The 25,026-nt window shown below is 37.9% G+C and overlaps 2 protein-coding genes across 13 annotated transcripts in view; both read right to left on the bottom strand.

Annotated features, from left to right (window-relative positions):
• Nucleotides 1-11,672, bottom strand: part of MTMR1 (myotubularin related protein 1) — a 38,298-nt gene extending 26,626 nt beyond the window's left edge. The window contains exons 1-7 of one of the 3 annotated variants that reach the window (XM_040572188.1): nt 11,570-11,672; nt 8,979-9,084; nt 5,787-5,810; nt 2,133-2,208; nt 1,118-1,212; nt 792-899; nt 274-375 (exon numbers count right to left, since the gene is read on the bottom strand). In XM_040572188.1, coding sequence (XP_040428122.1) covers nt 274-375; nt 792-899; nt 1,118-1,212; nt 2,133-2,178 — 351 coding nt within the window. In that variant the 5' untranslated portion in view covers nt 2,179-2,208; nt 5,787-5,810; nt 8,979-9,084; nt 11,570-11,672. Of the gene's footprint in view, nt 1-273; nt 376-791; nt 900-1,117; nt 1,213-2,132; nt 2,209-3,533; nt 3,585-5,786; nt 5,811-8,978; nt 9,085-11,569 lie in introns of all 3 variants that reach the window. The other 2 variants (XM_040572187.1, XM_040572189.1) reach the window with 2 other exon arrangements.
• Nucleotides 11,673-11,936: 264 nt separating this feature from the next.
• The window catches only part of MTM1 (myotubularin 1), a 39,890-nt gene continuing 26,800 nt past the window's right edge, over nt 11,937-25,026 (bottom strand). For 6 of the 10 annotated variants that reach the window (XM_040572178.1, XM_040572176.1, XM_040572179.1 and 3 more), the window contains exons 11-16: nt 22,975-23,160; nt 22,192-22,398; nt 19,148-19,240; nt 18,174-18,287; nt 17,645-17,821; nt 11,937-15,231 (exon numbers count right to left, since the gene is read on the bottom strand). In XM_040572178.1, coding sequence (XP_040428112.1) covers nt 15,064-15,231; nt 17,645-17,821; nt 18,174-18,287; nt 19,148-19,240; nt 22,192-22,398; nt 22,975-23,160 — 945 coding nt within the window. In that variant the 3' untranslated portion in view covers nt 11,937-15,063. The remainder of the gene's footprint in view (nt 15,232-17,644; nt 17,822-18,173; nt 18,288-19,147; nt 19,241-22,191; nt 22,399-22,974; nt 23,161-25,026) is intronic. The other 4 variants (XM_040572183.1, XM_040572177.1, XM_040572184.1 and 1 more) reach the window with 1 other exon arrangement.

Raw genomic sequence — 25,026 nt, 5'->3', positions numbered from 1 at the left:
GTGTCTATACATATATTTATTCTTAATCAACAACATTAGGCAAATCTGCATCTCAAGGGTTACGTACAAATTCACTAATTTCACTGATAGCAGGACTCAGCATAATGTTCTGTGATGCAAAAAAGGAAACAGGATCAGAGCAGCTTGCCTGCTCTGTAACAGATTTTATTTATCAATATTTTAATGTTTGTTATACCACACTTGTATTTCCCCACCTACAGTTTCAAAGAATAGGACAGACCCAGACAGCCTTCTCTACGTCTTAAGACCTACCAGTCCATTAGACACAGGAAATGCACGTGTTACAAGGTTTTCAAAAATCTCCAATCTGTTCTGCTCTTCCTGTTTATAGGCAAGCCGCAAATTTCTCATATCCTGTCAAAAATAAGTCACACTATTTTACCCCAGGGTAAATTTAAAAAAGTAATAGCAGTTATAAGAAATGTGACTGATGGAAAGCATATACGTAACACTAAGTCACTGACATCACTGGACCCATGTCAGAACAAAGTTCTGTATCTGTTTGTATCAGATGACTGCAGTTGTCTTTAGAGTTGCTGGATACCACAACAATAACCATTTTTTCTTTGAATTCACTCTTGGGACAAAAGGCAGAAGCGTTGAAGATTACACAGTATCACAAGAGGAACTGAAATGTATTCTCTAAATGAAGCAAGGTTCAAATACAGGGAAGCGAGCAGACAGAGAAACAGCACATGTGCATGCAGATCCCTCTTACAGAAAAGTGAAATGAAAATCCTTAATATGAATAAATCTGTACCACGTCATACCTTGCAAACTATTTCTATACCACATGAGTTGTCTCCATGGCTCTGTACTCCAATTTTTTCAACTCTACTTATCACTCCAAGAGGAACATCAACTAGAAAAGGTGGATCCTGAAATTTGCGAATAAAACAAATGAATTTTGTTACATCCAGAGGAACACAACCTCTTATTATTCATGTGTGTTTCATTAGGGTCAACTACAATTCCTGTTTAATAGACTGCTGTGGAACATCATGCTTCACTTACAGCAAATTTGTCACTTTCTGAAATCTACTTCAGCAATATTTCTACCCCAAAAAAATAATGCAGATAGATAGTGAAGGCTTACCCTTTCGACACTTTTGATATACATTCTGAAGTCCGTCACTGTCAGTGTACCACTGACTGCTCCCATAAATGGACAGATATACATAACATCTTTAGCTGGAAAACAGAACAATTAAAGCTTTATTTTACCATTACAGACATTTGTTCCATAAAAATCTACTTCCATTAAAAATAGTAAGATTTTTGACGTTCCATAACACATTACGATTCTGATACTTGAATTGGAGGAAAGAGGAAAATCTGCTCTACAAATGCTGTCAGGACCGAAAGAGTTGGCTTTATCTCAATAATGAAAATAATCTGATTCTGGGATGCTGTTCAGCACCTACTGAGCAGCTAGGGCTGTGCTGAGAGAGCATGCCCTGCTCTAAGGGCAGACAGGTAACAAGAAGTCTGGCACCCTGCTGGTATTCTTAGCTGCAGGCAGCTCTGGTCGCTGCTCAGAGGTTTAAAGCACCCACACTCACCTCAGAAACAGAGCACGCAAACGGTAATTACTGAAGAGTATGCAACTGACCTCAGAGTCAGTCAGTGACATGCTCATAACTTCATCCATGCTTTTATTTGAAAGAACACACATTCTTTTCTAGGCAAGAACTGTACTGCTAAAACAGAGCTTGCCATCATGGGCCAAAGTGAAATAAATCAACCTAAGAACTGGAAATGAAGTTTTATATAACTTCATGTTCTTTGTTATCACAATTTAGAGCTCTTGAATCTATGAGGCGTCCTCAGCAGCCCCAAGCAGAAATACAACCCATCCATCCACATGGAACAAACTAACTCCTGACATAAAATGATTTATCTATACGGAGCAATCATCCTCTTGAACTGATTACTCTTTCAGGTCTACATTTGGATGTACAAGACAAAGAAAAGAAACCCCCATCAAATCTGCATATCCAAAATAGCATTACATTAAAACAACAGAACTCAAAAGGAAGTAATAACCTATTTTTAAATAAACATACTAGTGAATTAATAGTATTCAATGTAGTACTCAGTAGAATGCTTACCAATAACTTTGATGGATTCTCCAGGAAAAAGCGGAGCCTCTTCCATCTGTGCTAGTTTGTTTCCATCCCGCAGTGCCTGGCAGAAACCCAAACCCATGAGTAAATCTCACTTTCCCTCTGTACTACATCGATACATTTTGATGCAAAGTGCTTTTACTACAAGATTACTGGAATGCAAGAAGTGTACCTTTTTCATAAGGCACAACTGTATTAAAAACACAGAATGTGGTATTATAAATATTGGACATACGTGTTAGTAATGTATTAGTAACAAAGCTTTTATGCAACGGTTTCACATGCTAGCTACAGATAGCGTACAAAAACATGAACAATACCAGCCCAAATTTGTAATTAATAATTTGTTAGTCTTTTGCTAAAAGCAGGTATTATTTTGCCTTTTTTTTTTTAATGTGCTTGAGAACATTTTAAAGCTGATATTAAACTGTTTTCCATTCTTAATGGTGAACATTTAGTATTTGAATATTTTCATCTGAGAGATTTTTATGGCAGAAGCTTTATTTGTTTAGCAATTCCACTTCTGATTTTTAGTAGCAGGCAGAAACACCCCACCAGGTTCTATTTGAATCAATACCCTACTGAGAGTGCCACAGTTATGGAAGAGGTCCACTGTAGGAATTTTGAATCCAGAAGGTCAGATTAAGAACAAAGTAATAATGAAATACAGAAGAAAAAAAGCAGTGATTTTAAAACAAGGGCTACTTTCTTAAGTTTTCATTTAGGTAAGGGGCTTGATTCTTGAATGAGACAAGATTAATCCTTTGTGTCCTTTGTTGGCAACTGAGATTTACTAAAGATTTTAATTAAGAATACAAAGGTTTGTGGGACTTTTAAGGACCACATGAGAAAAATACCTCTTTCAGGTCAACGTGATGGGACATTAAGGTTTCAATTTTGTACATCCTGAAGTGAGAATTAATATAATGGTCTGCTTTATAGTAAACAAATAGCCTTCCCTTGTGTTACAGCTCTGATCAACACACAAATAATTGGTAGGATCTGCCTGCCTCAAAAATAAAATGCAAGCCCTCATTAGGTAACTTCTAAAAACATTTAAATTGGTCTTTGGTTTTGTATTTTCTTGGCTAGTACCAGACTTTTATATCAGCACCCGATGACAAAAGATGACGACATGCAGAGAATCAGCCAATGCTTACAGACTCAGATGGGTGGGTCTGCTCTGCCCCATGGGGCCTGAAGTGCAGCATTACAGCTGTGCTACACGACATCAGATGGAAACCCTACCTAGCACAGACCCAGTTAACACACTAAATGCTTTCTATGGGCTCTCTGAAATGAGAAATATGAGGTTTCCATGGACTGTACTAGCATACAGTACTGTGCTACACAGTTAATGAAGGGAAGAGGAGTAAAACTTGCCACCTGGTCAGCTTCTGCTTCAGAATGATAGCCATTGTGTCCATCCTGAATCTCCTGCATAGCATGAGGCAGCAGAAGGGTAAGAGAGAAGTAACGAGAAAAAACATGCAGACAACAGGTGAAAGGACAGAACCTTTTCTTTTTTGCTTTCCCCCTTTTTTTATTTCTTTCCTTAAAGAGACAGCATATACTTTAACTCCACCTTTGCCCTCCAAAGGCTGGCAAACTCCTGGCACAAACTACTTTCCACAAAAAGATGCCAAGCTCTTGGGGCTACCCATTTAATGTTACTTTCACAACATAAAATTAAAAATTACTCCCTTTTGCACAAAGAGTCCATGCTGGTACACAGGAACAAAAAGTATGTACTGCCTTTTTAAGACAAGCAACTCCATAGCGAAGAAGATGAATTCAAGGTATGCCACATGCTTATAAATAGAAGAAATCGAGTACAGCTTGCAATGGTAGCATTAGGGGAAAAGTCATGCAATCTTTCAAGGAAAAAATAGCTCAATGTCAAATAGAAGTATTTAGACAATTTGAACAATGCCATACTCGGTAAACCATGTTTGAATTGAACTTTCAGTTTTATGGTTTCACACATTTTTCCAGCAACTTCTGTGTTGCTGCTTGTCAGTAACTTTAGAGAACTTAAAATTATTCCTCGTGGCAAAATATGAATATTACTCACATTTTTACATTTCTTTTTGCAATCACATTGGCAGCAAATCCTGAATATTTATTAAATCTTTTTAATAAACATTATGTCCCTATGCACTCCAAGTAGAAGCAAAAATGTCGTTGGGTCAAATGAAGTAATTGTTTTAATACGTTCAGACAAAATTATTCTTTCATCTTCTTTCTGTATCAACTAGAGAGAAGCTGTATTCATGACATCCAAGTAGTCCCCATCCCCATACAAAGAACTTCTCACTTGATAGGCTGTAAAGCCAGACTCAAGTCAAATTTCCAATTGTTTGCTAAAGTCAGTTTTTCTTTTTACAGTATTTTTACAGAACCCCCCCCCCAAAAGAAAGACGGATTTCAGATAGCTTCAGATAATTTGGACTCTACATGTGCTTAAAAAGTTTTAATTAATAAAAGTATATTTCAAATTATAAAGGACTACTAATATTTAGGTCTTGATAAAATTCTGTTAAAATGAAATTGCTTAAGTTCCAAACATAAAAATGTTGTTTCTGAAATTACAGTAGATATCATGATCCCTGAGAGAAAACAAGAAGGACCAGCAAAAACACCAAAATATTTTAAATAAATGAAAGAAAGAGAAGCACAGAAGATCATTGAAAGATCAAAGCCTTTACAAAGAGCTATGAAAAACTGAAGGAAAACAATCAATTTCTGTTACTCATCCCATGCCAAATATTTCAAGAGCCTTATATTCCAAACAAAAAAAAAGATCAACTTGGATGTGTATGACTAGCCTAAACACATCATTTTCAAATATGTAAACAACAGATGAGAAAAAGAAATCATTCAGACTTCATCTCTTGCTGTGCGACTGAACAAGAGCTCTTTGTGTGAATAAAAGCGTTAGACACATTTCATGAACAATCTCAGAACACTGTCCAGATCGTTTCTCACTCCATAAATGTTTCTAAGAGAGAGGGACAAGAAAACAATGCATGCTTTTTTTTTTTTTTCCCCTCATCTCCAATAAGGAATGGGCAAGACCTGGTCTCAAAATTATCATTAAGAAGATAAAAAGATGTAGGTCATTGCACTAGCGTCCGACTTCAAACCTAACTTCCAGTTCTTCTATGGGGCTGTAGCAATTAAGGTAAAACATGTACAAAGGCAAGCATGAATCTGAACCTTATTTAAAGAGGATAGAGAAAGACATAACGCTTTTAACCATTAATATTCTTCAGCACAGATAACACATTAGAGTTGCTAATACAGTGCTCTGTAGTCCGAAGCATGTAAGCCTCAGTTGCAAGCATCCATTTTGTCAAAATTAATGTGATAAAACGGAAGTTAGTACTGCACATTCGTAACATCATTTAAATATACTGCTCTCTTACACATTGGCTTTTATTGCTCACGAAAACATAGTAACATATATAAAGCATTTCTATGGCAAAGAAGCTGTTGCATTGCGTAGCAAAACGGTCTGACTGGTTCATAAAAAACATTAATGAAGTAAAGAAGAACGCTTGACACACCAAGATCTCACACAGCACAAAAGACAAACAGGTAGGAGGCCGTCTTACTGCTAGCCGAGGGGAATCTTACCCGTATGTCAGGCCTCCTGAACACCTGTTAGTTAAAATACAAAATGTTATCCAACAAAACAGAGTTTTGATTGTCAAAGATACTGTATTTTACTTCATCAGATTTCCAGAAGAACTCTACTTCCAAGCATATTAATTACAGGTCGATTTTGAAAAAACAAAAACCCAAAAAACCCTATGTGGATCTAGTAGCTACCATTTGCAAAACTGCTTTGCTCTGAAAACAATCTAGCCACTTCATTTTAGTGATGAAACAAACGCCAAACTCCTTTGAAAAATGTATTCCTAATCACCCTTTTATCCAGTTACAACGTGCTGTTGTGAGAAGAAAAGAGCCTGGTAAACCTTTCGGGTGGAAGACGATAAGCCTGCAATAACGGCTATGAAATATACCGTCCAAATTTAATTTTAGATTAAAATGGCAAAACAAAGACACCCAGCTCTTCTCAACTTATTTCTGAGCGTATTTACACTCAGCTACTGCAATCGAGGTGATTTTCGTTTATATGAACCCCTCCCTCAGGGCCTCTCTCCAGGCAGAGCATGCATACACAGCACCCTCTGGTTTTGACGGTTCCTTTACAGCCCCTCCTTTGGTTCTGTCTGATTTGTCTGCTCCTCCCACCCCAAATTACATTTTGGTAAACTGATTTTCTGGAATGAGTAACACAGAAGCCACCAGTAGATACAAGAATCTGTATATTTACTCCTGTGCAAACATATCGATTGAAACGTTTAAAAAATGAAAGAAAAAATAAACCCAAGAGTTCCCGATAAATCCAGCAGAAAGCGGGAGAACAGCCTGACCAGTTCCAGCAGCAGATGAACCATCCAGCCCTATCTGAAGTTTCTAAGTTGTAAGATACTCTAAATGCAGGATGTGAGGCAGTCAAAGGTAACAGAGACTCAAGGAATGGAGCAGTGTGCAGCAAAAGGGAAAGATGCCTGAAAGGAAACTGAGTTATAAACAGGCATCATCTTTTTACATGGGAACTCCATGGCAATAATGAAGTTTGACTTCTATACCAGGAACTTGCATATATATGAAACAAAATACAGATTAATTTTAAAGAATTTGAATCACCACTATAAATTTGTTGGAACACTTGATAATGCCAATAAGCTGGACACTAATGTTTTTGGTGTAATAATGACGAAAATAAAAATCCTTCCATTGTTGTAAGACACCACAAAAACCAAACGCTTTGGTTTGGCACATGAAAAACGTGCTAGAAGGTGCTACATACATCTGGACAGATTACTCAAATCACAGGCAAAATCAAGCAGAGTCTCAATGTTATATAAAGTCATATGCAAATCAGAACTGTTCAGCATAATTAACTATCCTTACTGAGGAAGAAAATAAGTGTTCAATAAGTGAAACCCCTGAAGGTCTAATATCTGGGCAGTAAAGTTTCTAAATAAACTTTTTATATTTTCCTTAATTTTAGCCGGTGCATGTTTTTCTTCACTTACACACAAACCAACTTCAACCACGTCTTTCCAAAATATTAAGCTTGTGTTCGTTTCTGAACGCTGCACGTGCAGCACTGAATTGTCATTCTGGAACTACGCAAACGCAGCGTGTTTGTGGTCTTGACTAAGCAACTGGCAGCACCGCTCAACTTGTGCAGAAGCTAAGTGCAAAGGAAACCCTTTCCTAGACAGCACTCCACAGGACACTACTGGTCCTGAATTTAAATAAAGAAATTCCAGGTTAAAAAAAATTACATGATGTTATACACAAATATGGGAGTTCAAATCACAATCATGTGATGGCAAATACAATTTTTACACAACAGTTCTGAATACTACAAGGCTTAATTTTTTTTTTCTAAGAAACAGAGAACGAAGCAGAGTTAAACACTTTTAATTAGGCCTCGAAAGACTTATTCCTCTTAAGTAATATCCAAGATGACTTTGGAATAGAGAACAAGGTTACTAAGAATAAAATAGCTCTCTTTACTCCAGAGAATTGTCATCCAACTCAGAGACAAACTGAGCAGCAAGCTTACACACTTGGATTTTACTAAAATGAAGTCCTTGATCTACAGGGCAAATACAACATCGACAGCTGTAATGCAAGGTTTCCCACAACGTTTTATCAAAGATGTTAGCCTTGACCTCAAGTAAGCATTTGCAATTCAGCTGCCATAGTAGGGAAGAGCTGCCCTTTTTTATGAGGATAAGCTGCTGACTGTGCCAACGATGTGAAACTCTGTGAGGTGAATTTTTAAACAGACTATGATCAAAAACATTTTGTAGATTCATCTTCAGGCTTGGGGTGAATCTGACCTGCAGTCACAGAAGCTAAAATACGCTGTTTCTGGACAACAGACTTTAATCACAGAGCTTATTAGTAAATAATTTAAAATCTAGTTAAGTACAAGAAAGGTAAAATATTCATTTGGCCACTTTGCATAAAGAATGTAAAATTCTTTCAAATCCAGGAAGAAAAAGGATCTGAGAGGACTCTGAGATCTAGACAGCAACAGCCTGGCTTTCTTAAGGGGACTTGACACATGGGTGACTTGTAAATTTATCAGACGATGAAAACTGCATATGCTCTACTCTTGATGGTTCGCTCAACTCTTGATAGTTCACTTGGCTGTCGGCGTACTGCAAACAACAAATGAGCACAAAATAGGGGATGAAAAGCATAATGAAACCTAGGTAAAGCACACCGTGCAATCGCTACTTTAATGACAAAAATGTTGCTGGGAGGGAACAAAACAAGTGATTTTGCTTTGTTTGACATTAATTTCTGTCTGGTGAAACCCCATGAAAAATGATAATCATTTATGTTCTTTGCACAGTAACAATGACATACGCTTTTATTTTTTTGGTGAAATCTGAAGAGCTCAATTTTGTACTCCAAATGACACTAGAAGCAATTTCAACCTGTAATTATTAATCTACTTTACCAGGGTTTTTTTTGACGTAGTAATCAAAAGGAAAGACAACTCACTTTTGGCTTTTTATTTAAAACATTGACTTTTGATTTTCCTATAGACTTCAATGGCACTACTCACAGAACAGACTCAAAAGATGCCTGTGCATAATGAGGTGTCTCTAGTTCTGACACATTCGGTGACCACTTAAGTACTTACCACCTGATAATCAAGGCAGTAAGGACCTTCCTGATCATTCACTTTTATCTCAACCAAACCAATGCATCCCTCAAGTCACTTACCCTGTAGTCTCTGGACACGCCTTCTGGAGGGACAGACCCAGAAATCTGACTAGAAATTGTTGCAGCTATCAGCTGTTTGCACCATTCAACATGTGATCCAGTAGGGCTACAAGAACAGAAGATTTGAAATTATTCAGCAATAATTCAAAATGTATACTGAAGACAGCATAGCCACTGAGCACATATACAAAAGGCCATAAATTATCATTAAAATTACAAAAATCTTTTTTTGTTGTTGTTGAGAACAGAACGCAATTATTTCATTAAGCTAATCAGGGAAAAGAATTTCACTGGATCTTATCAGAGATGTAGCGCTGTCAATAGCTCAAAAGTGTGCTTAGGGACACGGGTGCTTACAAAAATGTTGGTTTCATTATCCAGTGTAATTTTTTCAACATTCACACATATTTTTCTTAACACCATCCATGCAACGGATTTAATCAATTGACAGGAAACACCTTATACTTTCTGTATTGTTATTTCCTGATTATTCAGTAAATCCTCCTTAAAATTATGTTCCTCTACGCTAGTATTTAAAAAACATGTACTACTGACATTTTGTACTGACTATTGTATTCTATATTGTATTCTATACTAATATTAAAAATAGAAAATACACATTTTCTAAAGAGTAGCTTCTATTTAGCTACTTATTTTTTTTTCTATTCATAAAATAATCTCTGAATAAAGTTCGTGACTGGCCTTCCCATGCCACAGCAATGAATTCTGCAGCATGGGCTGTTTAGAAGAACCCTGAAGACAACGAATCTGAACAGCAGAACTGCACTACATCAGAGATGATGCATTTTGAAAGCCGTTGCCTGAGCTAGCATAGCTTACAAGTTACACAGCATTGACAGTGAAGAGCAATTACGAGTTTGTTGCCAGCCCCTGTGAAGTGCACCAGATCTGCTTCAAAACGTGCCATTATCTGATGAGAAGCTGGGAACGCCAGCGGCACGCAGGCTCAGCTCATGCACTAGATAATTGCTGTTCCTTCAAACAGTTTAGCTAGGCGCTTGTACAGATTTAATGCTTATTCGGAAGTCAAACGTAAACAGAACATTTCAATTCATTTTTAAAATTCATTCACAAATTAGCTTGGGATTTTGTGAGTATCCCGTGACAAAGAAGTGAATAACTACATACACGTAGCCAGCACGGAACAGGTACAACCAGGACGTTAAGAGGGTGGGATAACGGCAGATGATGACAAATTACTACTTAACTAGAGGTCTTTCTTCATGTTAACTGTGCTACTACAGGTAGGGGCATGCAGCCAACACAGAGGTTTCTCAGGCATGAAGTTAAGAACTTTGCTGACAAACTTTGGCAGCTTTCGCCCCACCCGCAGAACTCTACACAGTACCAGGCCACAAAACGCTACTTCGCAAGTAAGACATCTATGATATTCCCGCTTGAACATGGAATATACTCTAACCCTCGTGTTAGGGCACTTAGAGAAACTTTCACTTAAGTTTTGCAAAATAGGGGATGAGCTAGAAATCTACAGTAATTCTTTCCTGAGCTCATTTATTTCACCTACCCTCACGTCTCTTGATTTCCAGTATATCTCTTTAGAGTTAGCCTAAGTTTGTTTCCAAATAGCTAATTAAGAAAAGGATTTATTTCCCTTCGGCTTATCTTCCCGGGAATCACTAGATCAACAAACTTAATGCCAGGAGGAAAACAAACGTGCGTGCACGCACACCTCCGAGGCCCAGCATGCCAGGACATATCGGTGTATATCGCAGGACGCAGATCGCAGGCAGCAGTGTCTGACCACTGCCTGTGAAACGGGAAGCACACCAGTGTGTCTTGTTCCATCTGAGGTCACGCACACCAGCTTAGACTGCTGCAACCGCACCGACAAATAAATTATGTGATATAGCATCAGTATAACTTTCTCAGGGTCCAACAAGATCAGGAGAAGAAAAAAAAAAAGATGAAAACTGAGGTATGAAAGCACAATAGGAAGGAATAGAAAGACGTGAATTTAGCGATAGATAATGGGCCTTTGATTTCCACCTTTGCTAAAAAGATGTAAAACTCCAGGTTTCTCCTAACAGGAAAGCAAGTAAACGTGGAGCCTGGCACCAATTCCTAAGTCCAGTGTTTTTTCTCTTTCCTTCACGTAGGTGAAATTTCAGCTTGTTTAAGGATTTTAGGTTAGTAAGCCTGTCTCCAAGTGCAAACCTGTAAAGCAGGGAACTCCTCTGCCAGCCGCCACAGAGGGGGACTTGGCAAACTCCTGCGTAGGGAGCCCCCCAGCACCCGCCCCCCGCCTCCCAGGGAACCGGGGGCGCCCAAGTACCCGCCTCTTGCACTTGAACACCAACACAGAACGAAAAGCGAGAGCAGCCTCCTCCGCCTCCGCACGGACGAGAAGTTACGTAGTTCCCCCCAAAAACCCCAAATCCTGCAGGCCTGCCGGTAATGGCGAGCAGCTCGCAACCGCAGGCAGGAAACTTCGCCGCCGCCGCCCCGGGAGGGAAATCTGCCGGATTGCAGCGCCGGGCCGGGCCGAGCCTCCCGGCTGCCGAGGCCGAGCCTCGGGGAGCGGCCCCGTCCCCCCCCCGGTCCCCTCTCACCTGTCCAGCGTCTCGGTGCTGGCCTGCCGCGACCCGGCCCCCGCCGCCGCCGCCACCCCCGGCCGCCCGGCGCGGCCCCTCACGACGCCGCCGCCCTCCCCCGGCGGCCCGGCCGCCGCCGCCCGCTCCATGGCGCCCGGCCCGGCCCGGCCCTGCCGCCTCAGCCCGGCCCCGCTCGGGCCCCGGCGGCGGCCGAGAGCTGTCAGCGGGCGGCGGGGCTTACCCACAGGCCTCCGCGGCGCCGGGAGGGCGGGCAGCGGCCCCGTGCGGCGGGGGAAGGATGGCGGCGGCGGGCCTGAGGGAGAGGGGGAGCCCCGGCTGCCTTCCCCCCCACCCCGGCAATTAAACGTCTGCTTGAGGCGGGTGGTTTCAAAGTGACAGCTTTATTGGTTTTTCCTTCACACGCGTACATGGCTCGCAAGCCCCCTCTGCGCCCCGAAGGGTTATAAAGCAGCGCCCAGCGGCAGGGCGACAGCGCCCAGCTGAGGATGTTAGGCGAGGAGAACACCTCAGAGGCCTGGCTGGGCATAGACACCTGCCTTCTCCTGTGTGACACAATGCTAGACCGAAATGAGACAAAACAGAACAAAAAGAGAGCTGAAGGCAGAGTTTAAACATACATCGAAAGGAGGTAGTATGCAAATCGTTTCTAGGGTATACCCATAACAGTGACACTGGGCGGGATAAGGCAAACAGCAAAGAAAGAAGGCGTTCAACAACAGCTTCCTATGTAATGGGAGCCCGGTACAAAAACTGGGTTAACCTCTCATGTCCATGGAAGAATGGATACAAAAATAAAAATGAAAAAGCCATCACTAAAATACAGCTCTGAGACTGATATTTCACACCGGCTATCAGGTGTTTATAGCTGTTGATTTTACATCTCAGCCCTGCATTTTTCCCTCTCCTGAAAAAGGCACTCAGTGCCTAATTCTTATTCACCACCTCCAAAACTTTCTGTATTTTGTTCCTGGCTACCACAGCTACAGTAACTTGTTAACTTCAGTGATTTCTGAAGCTGCTATGCAAAACCCACACAAGTGCAGCTGAGAAGAGAGGATGGGGACTGACTGGGGAGCTATTGTACAGATACAGTGTATTGCCTCGCAGTGCATTGCAGAACGACAGCCCAAATCACTCCCTTAAATGGAAAGACGAAAAGCTTCCTATTAACATTGATCAGTTTGTATGCCTACATTCTCAATAACTCTAAAGTAGTATTTTCCAGAAAGCATTGGATTTAAAACATCCCTACATTTGTCTAATTGATATTGCCACCACAAAATAGAATTAAAACCAAGTATCTTACTTGCTGGCTTGAAAAAAATCAAGCCCGCACATAGCTATTATGCTAGAGAGTTCCAAAGAATGGCATTCAACCACAGCAGTAACATGAAGAATGGAATATATGTAATGAGCTAAGTGCAAAAAAGATCCTTTCCATTATATTACACTTCCCCAAATGCAATAGGTTAACATGTAGTGTTTACACAGTAAAAACTATTTTCTGAACTCCTCCACACTGCTCAGATGTCACCAATGCATTCAATTCAAACACAAACTTTAAATACTCTAATAAACTTGTATAAGTTTAGAAACTTTAAAACTCCACAACTTATAAACTTTATAAACCGCAAGTAGAAGGCAAATATACCAGAGTATGCATAGTTTTCAAAACATAAGTATATCATGATCGATTGAGTATCCTCCTTCATCTGAAACAATGCATCTTATTTACCTCAACAAGCCACGATTTGAGGATCATGGCATTAAATGTTATTTTGGAAACATACCGAAAAACATTGAAGGGAGAATGAAATTTAGAGGACAAAAGTAAGTCATAGAAATCACTTGTATTTAGAACACACATGCAGTATGCTCTGAGCTTCCCTGAAAAAAATAGTGCAACTCAGTGTATATACTGAATCAAATCAAGATGCGGTATACTTTTATTTCTTTGAAAAAAATACTGTTTCTAAAAATATTCAGATGTCCTCTAAACTTTGACTTACTTTATGGAACTATAGCTTTAAATTTACTTTTCATATGCAAAATATTTACACTTTATAAACTTGCAGAACTTCTAAAACTATATTATGTATACTTACACAACTTAATTTATATATAATACTATTATATCCTGCAGATCAAAACTCACATGTACAATAATTTACAGTGATAGAAGTCTCAAGCATCAAAACAACTCCTTTAAAATAACAGTATCAGTCCTCAACAGATTCTGAATTGCAAAGTTTGCCTGAATATCATTAAACTTCTGAGAATATGCAAAATCCTAATTAAATATCAAGTAGCAAGGTCTGTGCTGTCATAAGAAATGCTTGCAAGTATTAAAAAATACCTGAAAAAAAAACAAATTAAAGGTTTAAAAAAAGCCTCTGAAATGAAGACTTCAAACTAGAATTCACTGGAAAGTTCAATATAAGTGCACACGCTATATGCAAATCTCATATACTGAAGTCCCTTAAATATTTAAGAATAAATTCACTAAACAGAAGTTAGATATACATTAAACAATAAACTAGAAATTTACAAGTTTTCAACAGTATTCGTAACTGATTTTTTTTTTTTGGCCTACTTTGGTATAAAAGCTCCTCTAAACAGGCACATTTTTTTTTTATAAGACATATTCAAGGTTTAATACAATGGCTATTGCTGGATATTTAAGCAATGTCCCTGTGGGTATGTTTTTAATTATATAAACCTTATTCAGAAGCATTTTATTCTGTATTAATCCAAACAGCCAACAGTGATAATTTGTAATATACTAAAATGTTCAACAGTTAACCAAAACAGGACTTCTCAGAATCCAGTACAATTGTCATTTTTTCAAAAAAGTTACAATAAAAAATAGATTTTTCTTTTGATACCTACTGGGCTATTTGAACAGTTTAGTTAGAAAGAGAAGTTAGAGAAATTCCTTCCAGATTTTCACTTATTTTGGAACAGGAAAATTTGGAATTCTCAGGTAACCAGAAAATTTCAACACTTCTCTGAAATCTTACAATATGATTTATTTTTGCCTCATGAAGTCCACAGTCTTATTCCTAACAGGAATACACACATACCTAATTTTACACAATGTGAATATTCCTATTGACGTTAATGTGTTTTATTCACAGCCGAGACTGAGCATGAATTCCCTTACAGGAACACAACCTACAATGTAATAAGTTAAAGCATTCTTAGGAAAACAATCAATCGATTTCAATTCAATTGTACCAGGCTTTCCAAGATAACTCAAAGCATTCCAAAACTAGAAGCTGATTATTCATGTTCCCACTCCACAGGTTCTGAAAGGCACATAAATGAAGAGTTGGTTTCGTCTGTTTTGAAGTCCTCCTCAAATGAAGACAGTCTAAAATACTTTGTGTTAGGACAGTCTAACGTAAGGCATTAAAATATTCTTCTTTATACTATAGATCTATATTAAGCACCACTTGCTATTACAATAAAGAAAGAAGTCAACTTTTTCTTCAAAAATGTGTTTGTACTTGGGACATCATTTGTGAGGGAGATGTTGATGAAGCTGATGAGTTGGATATCTTAGCATTATTTGTGATCTGTAGCTCTTCAAGTCTCCTCATATAATCATCCCGTAACGCAAGGAGCTCCATGTAACGCTGCTCCACTGGATTTGGCTGCTGAAAAGAGATCTGTATTAGTCCTTTATCACTTCAGTCCAAGTACATCTATACAGGTTGCAGCAGTATCTATAATTTTCCTGGTAGTACCTAGTATTTCTAGTTTCCAACATATGTACCAAGTTGTAGCTAAAGAGAAATATTTCATTCTACAATGCAAGAGCCCTCTGGGTTCAAGTTGTTTTCATCCAAAGCAAAATCTTGCTTTACTCAAAACAATTCTTCCTACCTCAATAAAAATGAGGCAGAATTTCCTGGAGCATATGGATTTTATTTTCTTATTATCTAATATTGTGTGTAAGATAGGTGTGAATACCTTGCCCACAGCTTTTCTCTTCCTTACTTAAGAGGTTTTAGATTCCAGAGTTCAAATGTCTTGTCTTCCCTAGAAAAGTGGTTAGCCAGACTGAAGTCTTTAGCTATGCTGATCAGGTTATGATGAAATCCAAATCTTCACATTAAATAACCACTCTTACTGACTAAAATTACATTTTTTTTTTTAAACAGTAACTTTGCAACTATATATAAATGAACAAGTGAAATAAATGCAAAAGTTTATTAGTGAATTCTCTGAACAGACTTGAATGTGTTTAAAAATCAACTACCCAAGCTTTCCGATTACTCGCAGCAAAAACAACTATACCCGTTTTAAGCTTAGCTTCCTTCATACAGATAGAGTAATGAAACAAATGGAAAAGAAATGTTACGAATGTCCAAAGCAGATACAGAGCTTTAAATTACTTTCAGCTGTTATATACCTGTCAAGAAGTTGCTGCTGTTTCTCAATTCTCTGCCCATAGAGTTATTAACAGAAAATTTGCAGAAGCAAATTTAAATGCCCTACCAGGTCAAAAACAGCTGAACCAGTGACTCTCAGACACACCACTTGCTATGCACCCCAGAGAAGGAGGTGATAAATGTTGAAGCAAATGTGGAAGTTGGATCAACGACTGAACCTAGTTACTAGGATGATGAGAGACGTAAGGTTAACAGTGCTGCTTGCGACAGACCAAACTCTTCATCAGACAGAAGTCCGATGCCCTCATGGTTCTACGTAATGGCACTACGGTAGGTCATCTCAAAAAACTGGTTCATGCCACACATGCGCCACTCAGATGCTTAAGTCAAGATGACACGTAAATTTCACATGCAAACAAATAAATTTGTTACGTTTTGAATATAAACATGGTGAAAAGGAGGTACTACTAGCAGAAGCACAGGATGTTATCACAAGGGTTTGCATATCTAATAAGAAACTCCTGCCAAAAACTTTTCCTGACTAATGGCAAATACCACTTTAAAGTAGATTTACTACAGCTAGTTTGCGTACCCTGTAATTCCTCACTTTCTAAGTGATATTTTTGGATTCATCTTTTACGAAATGCCTTCATCTTTCACAGCAAGCAACAGAAGCCTTAAAATGAGAACTTCAAATTAAAACTGGTGACATACTTGCAAGAAGATATAGCATATTGTCTGGCTTCCTTACAGCCTCTAGAGTACTGTAAATAATATAGGAGATCAGCTGCAGAAGAGGAACTGCATTGCTTGAAAACTCCTGATTCATTCCAGAATCTGGATTGTGAACACTGCTTCTGTCAAAGAAATCGCTCCTCTGTTTTCTACTTCTCAAAACTACACAGCTTGTTAAGCAGGACAAATAAGTCTCTGTACACCATCTTTACGTGCCATATTGCCTAGATTTTTAGCATGATTGTAACAAAAATTGAGCATTCAGATATCAAACATTAAAAGCGCAAATAGATTATGTATAGTTTGATAAAAGTGTTCCTGGATTTTCAATCTGATTCGCTGGTATAATCATCAACAGCCTTCCTCCAGTATTTACACAGTGTAAATGATGTTGGGTCAAAGTTTTAGCAAAAAAAACCAAACAAACAAACAGGAAAAAACTTACCATAAACCATCAACAGAGAGAGCAGTTTTAAAAGAGGAACTGAATAGCTCATCTTAATTTGTAAAGGACTTTGTATGCTCTCCCAGAAAAAGGAGAAAGACAATGCAAATACAGTGAAGCATGCTTGTGATGCCACTGCTCTAACTCCCCAGGGTTCAGTAAGCACTACTTCTAAGCATTGTCATTCACCCTCTAGTAATATCCACAGCCCTTAAAAATGCTCTCTCAACCCTGCCCCCAAGAAAAGAGGCTCAAAAGAGTTTGAGGATGACTTTGCAGTGAAATAAGCTTTGTGCTATAAGAAGAGTTGGGTGATGTCAAAAAGAACAAACAAAAAAACAAAACCCTTAATCAGTTTCATCTTTTTTCTTCTATCCTTATAAATATATTTAAAAAATGAGCAGATTGCAGATACTATTCTGCAAATTAGCCATGACACAAAAACCTATTTCCAACATCTCCAAGCGTTTTATACATTTTAGACAATTTACTTACTTGTTGCCGAATTCTTGGGTTCCATCTAATGTAGTAATTGACCCAGAGCTCAAGGTGACGCATACTGGCTACTGGATAGAGCGCTCGATTTAGCTCTTTACTATAAAAAGGATTGGTGTATTTAGATTTTTCACTGTTTATCAAAGACCATAATGACAATGTTTTTTCAGTCACTTTCTGAAACAAAATTGAAATAAGAACTGTAAATATTTGCACAGAATCAGGAAACCCATCACAGAAGCCATGGTTACATTCTAACAATAATACACTTCTGATTTACTTAGAATTGTATAAGTTACTGTATTAGAAATATTCCTAAAACAGTTTTTGACAAGTATTTTAGCAACTGTATAGTCTTTAAGCTACCAAAATCAAGGAATTTACCATGCAACTATTCTACCATGAGAATAAAACCAGTTCAAGAACACTGTCATACAAGGAATGTGGTAAATACAACACAATCAGAACTTTTTGTAATCATCTAGCACCAAGATAGCAATACAATTAAACAATCAGTGGTTTGACTGACCTCTTTTTCTCTAACAGATTCGCTGTTGTACAAGAAAGTACCAAACCGGCAACTGTACAAGTGATCCAGGATTGTAATCAAGAACTGCTCGTTGAATTCGAAGGCTGTAGGAAACTAAAACAGAAGAGGCAAATTTGTTCTTTGTATAGCAAAAACAGAGAGAGACGAACATGCCCTGGTTAAGAGACTAAGAAAGGCATTTAGAAGCCTGAAAACATTTAAAAATAATTTTTAACATAATACTTCCATATACTTCATAGCAGAATAAGAGTTCAGAAGTCACGAGGTGTTCCATCTCCTCAAACTAGTCATTAAAAAGAACTATGCCCTCAAAATACTCTAACTGATCTTTATTTCCTAAGGAGAATACAATACTAAACGGTTACTGTTACATTTGTAACAGAGAGAAAGATTAAGATATCCATACTGCCCTCTTTATAGTAGAGCACCGTATAAGAAAATAAGGGTTTAGCTCCTAATTCTTGGCCCTGAACAGACCAAGTTCATTTCATTACTTACTGAAGATATGTTTAAATCACAACACTCAACACCTCCCAATCTTCCTTTTCAAGCTTTGACAAAACAACACTGTCTGGGTATTTCAAGGAACAGCTTCACAAAAAATTATGAAGTGAAACACAGACCCTACTAAGCTAGCTGGTTGCAGTTTCTGTAAAAGCGTTCTGCTGGGTCACATCTCTCAGTGTGTCTCCAACAACCCATCTCCAATACACACTATCCTTGCACGTGTGACCAATGCCCTGTATCAAGGAACATAACTACCACTTGGATACAACTTTTAGAAATAGGGAAGAGAGATGGTATGCCTTAAAAGTAAATATACTATTTGTTACTACACTGTCAGAGCACAGAGGTATTCTGTCCTCTTGAAATATATATATTTTTTAAAGACCTAGGTTTTGAATTTAGTAACCTCTTAACAGCATTACTTTCTGAAGCATAACATAACATACCTGTTTAGACATCTGCCACACGCAATCAATAAACTGGAGAAAGATGGGCGATCTGTCTGCATCAGCATGGTTTTTATCACCATGGCCTATTCTCTGAAACGAAGCAATACAACCTCCTGTTAACAAAAACAGTCCATTTTATGGCCGATAGACACCATTTCTTATTTTGCATTAGAATATAACCACTTCTGTAACAGAATAACCTGTTCTTAACAATTTCAAAATTAGTTATTGTACCATGCAGGAGAGCTATTCCAAAGAAGTCCTTTTATTAAAAGCCCAAGGTCTATGTAATAGAAAAATACAATTGTTAAAGCATCCATTATATTGCAAATAAGACATTTTGAACTATATTTACATAATACATTTGTCAAAAGCCAAGCTACATACTTTATCTTCTTTTGTAACTTACGCCGCTGGAGAACCTGTATCATGAAACTATCTGCACAAATTCTCTTCTCTCCCCACCTGCACGCTTGAACCTGAAGATACACCCTGAGATAGACAGGGAACACGACTGAGCTCAAAGAAATGTTTGTGTTCTTGACAGAAAATTAACGTGCATTTTACAAGTTTGGGTGAGCCACCTTATTCTGAAAAGGAGACCACAGTAACAATCAAAGGAATTCTCCCCACAGATAGAAAAAGTGCGTTTGGTAAAAGCTATTTCCTTCCTTTTCACATTTGATAGCTGAAATCAGATAAGAGATTCAAGGAAAACAGATATTATTAAATCCTATAATTCTACTTGAACATATTTGCCTGGAGGAGACAAAGGGTGAGCATGTATGTTCAACCAAGATGTCTATCTGCCTGTGAGATAGCAGGCAGAATGTCTTAAGGACATGACAAATGACGAAGCCATTACACTTCTCTGTAACATATAATGATTTATATAATGATTTGCAAGATAACAAAATAATAGAGCTGAATGGCAGAAAATGGAGGGAAATGAGGGATTGTGGCTAAATTTAGTCAACAGCAGTAAATTACCAGAATAGCACTACAGGCAAAACAAATTGGCCACGCTGCTCACAAGTTTTCAGTTTAAAATAGGTGGTATCTATCAGCAGGTCTTGCATATGTTCATAAAGGAAAGTCCTTCCACTTCCACTGTGGTTAGCAGTTGTAGGATCTTATTAAGGATTTGTATACGCCTGAGTATCTTCCCATTTGTAATTATTTCCCTGTCCCATTTCTTATAATAGAATTCATTATTAGAACAATGACATTGCACATAGCAAGCTATTTTGCCATCTGGATATCGCGGTAAGCTCACTATACACAGAAAAGCTGGGGTAGGGGATTCTTTTTCCACCAAAAAAATACTGAAGTGCTTCATTAAATATAAAACACTGTCAGGAATTATTAAGTAGTCAGGATATACTCTGTAGGTTTGTTTGTTTAAACTTAAACATCCAAATTGCAACTTGGATAACCTGAAAATATGAAGCTTCTACCAGCTACTTTGTTTAAGGCACTGAAGTGCAGAGCACGTACAATCAAAATATTTTCTGGTTGCATTATTTTTATTCTACAGACACTCTAGAGAGCAACCATATTCACTATAAGCTAAACAACCCATCAAATCAAACTATACAGTCCTCTCAGAAAACAGCACATGTTTAAAGGAGAGTGGCTTCAACCACTTCCAATGAGTATTACTTCAGTGAGCAAGTTGAGAAAATAAGGCAGTATTTTAAGCAAAGGCAAGCAATTAAAATCATCCTTACTGCTGCCACATTGTCAGAGACGACCCAGTGGACTGAGCTAGTCACCTGGAAGGGGTCTAAAAGACCTACTTCACTAGTAGGAGAAAAACATTTCCTGTCAAAAGAAAAAGACTGCTCTGATTACTGAAACTCAAATTAATGGTTTACTAAAGAAACCTCCAGATGATTCAAGTTTATTCATAATGAAGGACATACAGATCTCTTTTTTAAGCTCAGTGTTAAATCGTCATTAGGCTACCAGTCTCCAAGTGATACAACCTAACCTTATCTGCATTATGACTAATGTTTTAAAACTAAAAAATAAAATACAACCGGAATAAAAAAGACAAACCAGTGCCTTCCTGTGGCTACACCAACACAGTACGTGAAAGGTTTATGTAACATCAGTACTAGAAGACTACAGGTAGGGATTCAGAAATTTGGACTAAAGCTGATATTCATTACAGTCAAAATGCAAATCTCCTAAGGCTCACAGCACCTTTTGAATGTCAGATCAAAGATGGCAAGCTGAAGTGATTCACGCTGAACAGCAACACATGGGATTTCCAAATGACTGAGACACTCCTACAACCGTAAAACAGGCATGAAATACACCCATAGGTATACTTTTCCATTTTTTCATTTTCCAGATTGCCCGTTTTCCTGATTTTAGCAATACTAAGTAATACCTTTAGAATATTCCACAGGGGACAAAATTGTCTGTTAAGTAACTTCTGTTGAAGGTGCATTACACATAAGTAGGATATTAAAAACTACAATTTCCCCTTAACCTTCTAAGCATCTAGAAGAAGCCTGAACAGATCTAGAGGTGGCATTTTGAGCCAACTCTTTGACAGCCTTTTGAGACCTATTATGACAAGTTCTAGAACATTTGAGAAGAAGCATTCAAAACATCACTCAAGACGTTGCTCAGACTTGTTCATCTGCCTCCTGTGACATTTACAACAGTACAAATGTGGAGAAAGCAGGAATAGGGGAAGAAAAAAAGCCTCATGTTCCAACCTTATTTGATCTTTTTCTGAAAAGCCTGGGAGGCCATCATTCTTCTGCCTTCTCATTTTCTCTGCTCAATCACCACAGTTATACTAGCAATTCTGCACTTTTAAAAGGCTGTACAGGACATGGATAATTAAAACCAAACAGGCCCAAAACAAAAAATGCTCTGCTCAGGTTTACCTAGAGATGTTTTATGTCAGAATTCCAAAATAACAAGAAGAATTTTCTGACCCTGTCGCAAGGAGTAATTTAACACTGGAAACGTTTTGTAACGTTAACAGTGCATAGCCCTCGCAATTATCTTCCAATTCTCACCGATGCAAATTTGTGTCCAAAGCTTATCCACTCTTTCTGCACCAGAACTTCAAAGCCTTCAATTGTCCTGTAGTAGCTGTCTAGCATCAGCATAGCCAGCGACGTTAGCTGTGCTGTCCGGTCCCAGCCATCACTGCAGTGAACCAGCACAGAGCTCCTCCCTGAGGATACCTTGTCTGCCACTTGAATAGCTCCTGTCAAGACAAGCTAACAGACACCAAACAATAAAGGAGATTAGTGTTACCATTCTAACAAAAATAAATTGATTTCGTTGTATCTACAGAGTATCTAAATTGATACTGTTTCCATTAAAAGACCTACAGAGCATGGCATAGTTAATTGGAAAAGAATCTTGTAGGAGATCAAGTAAATTTCTTGTATAAAAATAGAGGAACAGATTGGTTCCCTAATCCCTTAGTAAGATCTAATTCATCTCAGAGCAAATTCTTAAAAAATGGGGTAGAAAACAGTAACCTTGATAAACTGAAGAACATAAGCTTCTTTTTTTAAAAGAAGAAGAAGATTTACCATAGGAATTACTCTCCAAAATTCTGTATTTCATTTGCTTCTTTTCTTTGGACTAAATTACTGAAGCATCTCAGTTATTAGAAAAAGGCACTTCTATCCCTCTAATAGGCTTATTTTCCAAATATTAACGTAAAATAAAAATATTAAGTAGGATTCATTGCATATACTCCAATATTTTTGTACAGATGTACTTGATACAAAAGGTTCAAAGGTCAACTAGTAAATTACAATTTTAAATAAGTATTAAAAAATTACCTTTATATGTTCTAACCAATGGGTTGATTCCAGACTCGACAACCAGTGTGATTCTTCCACGTTAGGATAAACAATGTCCTTCAACTTCTTCAAAGACTCCCGCATGACATGAATATTGTGAATGTCCAAGAAGAAAAGTTCTGCATTGGGATATGCATCTTCACTTTCATATCCTCCCCCAGTTGCCTACAAACAAGAGATGTATAATTAACTTTAGTCCTATATTGTTGTACCAGCATTTAAAAAGAGAGAGAACGGACTGACAATTCATGTCGCCTAACTAGAAAATAAAGTATAATTTCACTTTGTTTGTTGCTCTCGTTTAAAACAGATGAAAGCTTCGGAGGAGCAAATGCTGCAGAAAACAAATACTCAGCAGCTTCTGTTCATCCAAAAAGACAAAGTATATTAAATATAGCAGAGGGCCAGAAAGATGTTCAGGTTGATCCAGCTAGCCTAGTTCCTTTCAATACATCAGGGAGTCACCCTAAGAAGGGAAATGAATTATTTTAAATTTACACTAAAAAGGTTGTTTGCACTTTTGGGCCTGGAAGCCTTTGAGTAGGATTGAACCAGCTAGGTAAGGGACTAACACATATCAGGACAGAAGGACAGGGTTGTTTTGAAAATCAAAGGACATTTGTACCTTCCTTATTACTTTAGAGATTTAATGGTGGTAAACAGTTTTTCCTTGTCTGACATTACATTGTCAATATTTTTTCTTCATTTCTGTTCACTTTTCCCATCAGGGATTAAACAAGCTTATAATTCTGAACACAAAAGAAATCAACTTTCCAGGCAAATTACAAAGGTTAAATTAAAATGTAAAGTACATCACACAAAACAGCAATTACTTGTAACATACTAGATCAGCACTTTCTGGAAATAAAATTGCTCATTTGTTTGTTTTTATACTAATTAGACAGAAATGCAGTCAAAAGGATGTGTCTATTTCTGTACACCATTAATTTAAACCAGAGTAAATTTCACATTTACCAATGCAAACTAGCTATCAAAACATCTTTCCTGGGCTTAAACTGCTTAGTTATTTACTACTAAAATTGAACTGATATTTAAATAGATAAAAACAAAATTTTTGGCCAAGTAGAATTACATTTCAGAGTTAAGGTTAAATACAAGCTACACTTAAGAGTTAAGTTCTTAAAGGCCAATGCTAGGATTCTTAAACTAGTAAAAATATTTATGTATACTTTATATATACTTTAAAGTAACTTTCCTACCATTAATTTCTATTGTTGAATACTAAACATTAGATCATTAAGAAATTTAAAACAAGTCTATTGTAATGCTGCTCTCTGAGCATTTCGTCGCTACCCGAGGAGGATAGCGGAGGATGTGCCTGCTCACAAGGGAGGAAAGACAAAAACCACACGTATTTTAGGACAATACCACTGATGAGGTTTTCTGAAGATAGCTGCAAAATCACAGCATTTCCTACAGACAGGAAAAACATGCCATGCCATGAGTTGTGATAAATAATTTCTGTCTCTCTAAGACCTTACAGCCACCAACTACACATCAGAAGACAACCTAAAGTACGGTATAGCCTTTTCCCGTTGGTACCACTTACATTTCTATACAGTAGCACCACATCTCTATTCTACGCTCTCCACCTCTTTCCTCACAAGTGGGGATATTCTCAGAGCTGCCAGGCTCTCTGCTAAAGGCAGTAATGACTGTATTTTTCTCCTTCCTTTGAGTATTCTGAAGCCCTGGTAGGGAACGATTGCAATTTTAGCATTAGGGCTGCAGCAGCTCCTCCTGATTGAGTGGTCTTGACCAAAGCCCTGAGAACACTGAAATGTACAAGTAGTGCAGCCCCATTTTGCTCATGCTAACCTTCACAGCTATTCAAGAAATAACTTTTTTTTTCCAGATCAGCATTGCCTTGCACTTTAAGTCGCTGTTTCTCAGATCCAGAAATGTACCTTACAGATTTTAAGTCTGAGTATGAAACATTCAATCATGTCAGGAGTTAATTAAAACACATTGATGAAATACAAACCTTCTAAAAAGCTGAAAAATGTGCAC

The sequence above is a fragment of the Cygnus olor genome, chromosome 13, assembly GCF_009769625.2.
Source record: "Cygnus olor isolate bCygOlo1 chromosome 13, bCygOlo1.pri.v2, whole genome shotgun sequence".
Lineage (NCBI taxonomy): Eukaryota > Metazoa > Chordata > Aves > Anseriformes > Anatidae > Cygnus > Cygnus olor.
The sequence above is the reverse complement of the archived record's forward strand: the minus strand, read 5'-3'. Positions and strand labels throughout refer to the sequence as shown.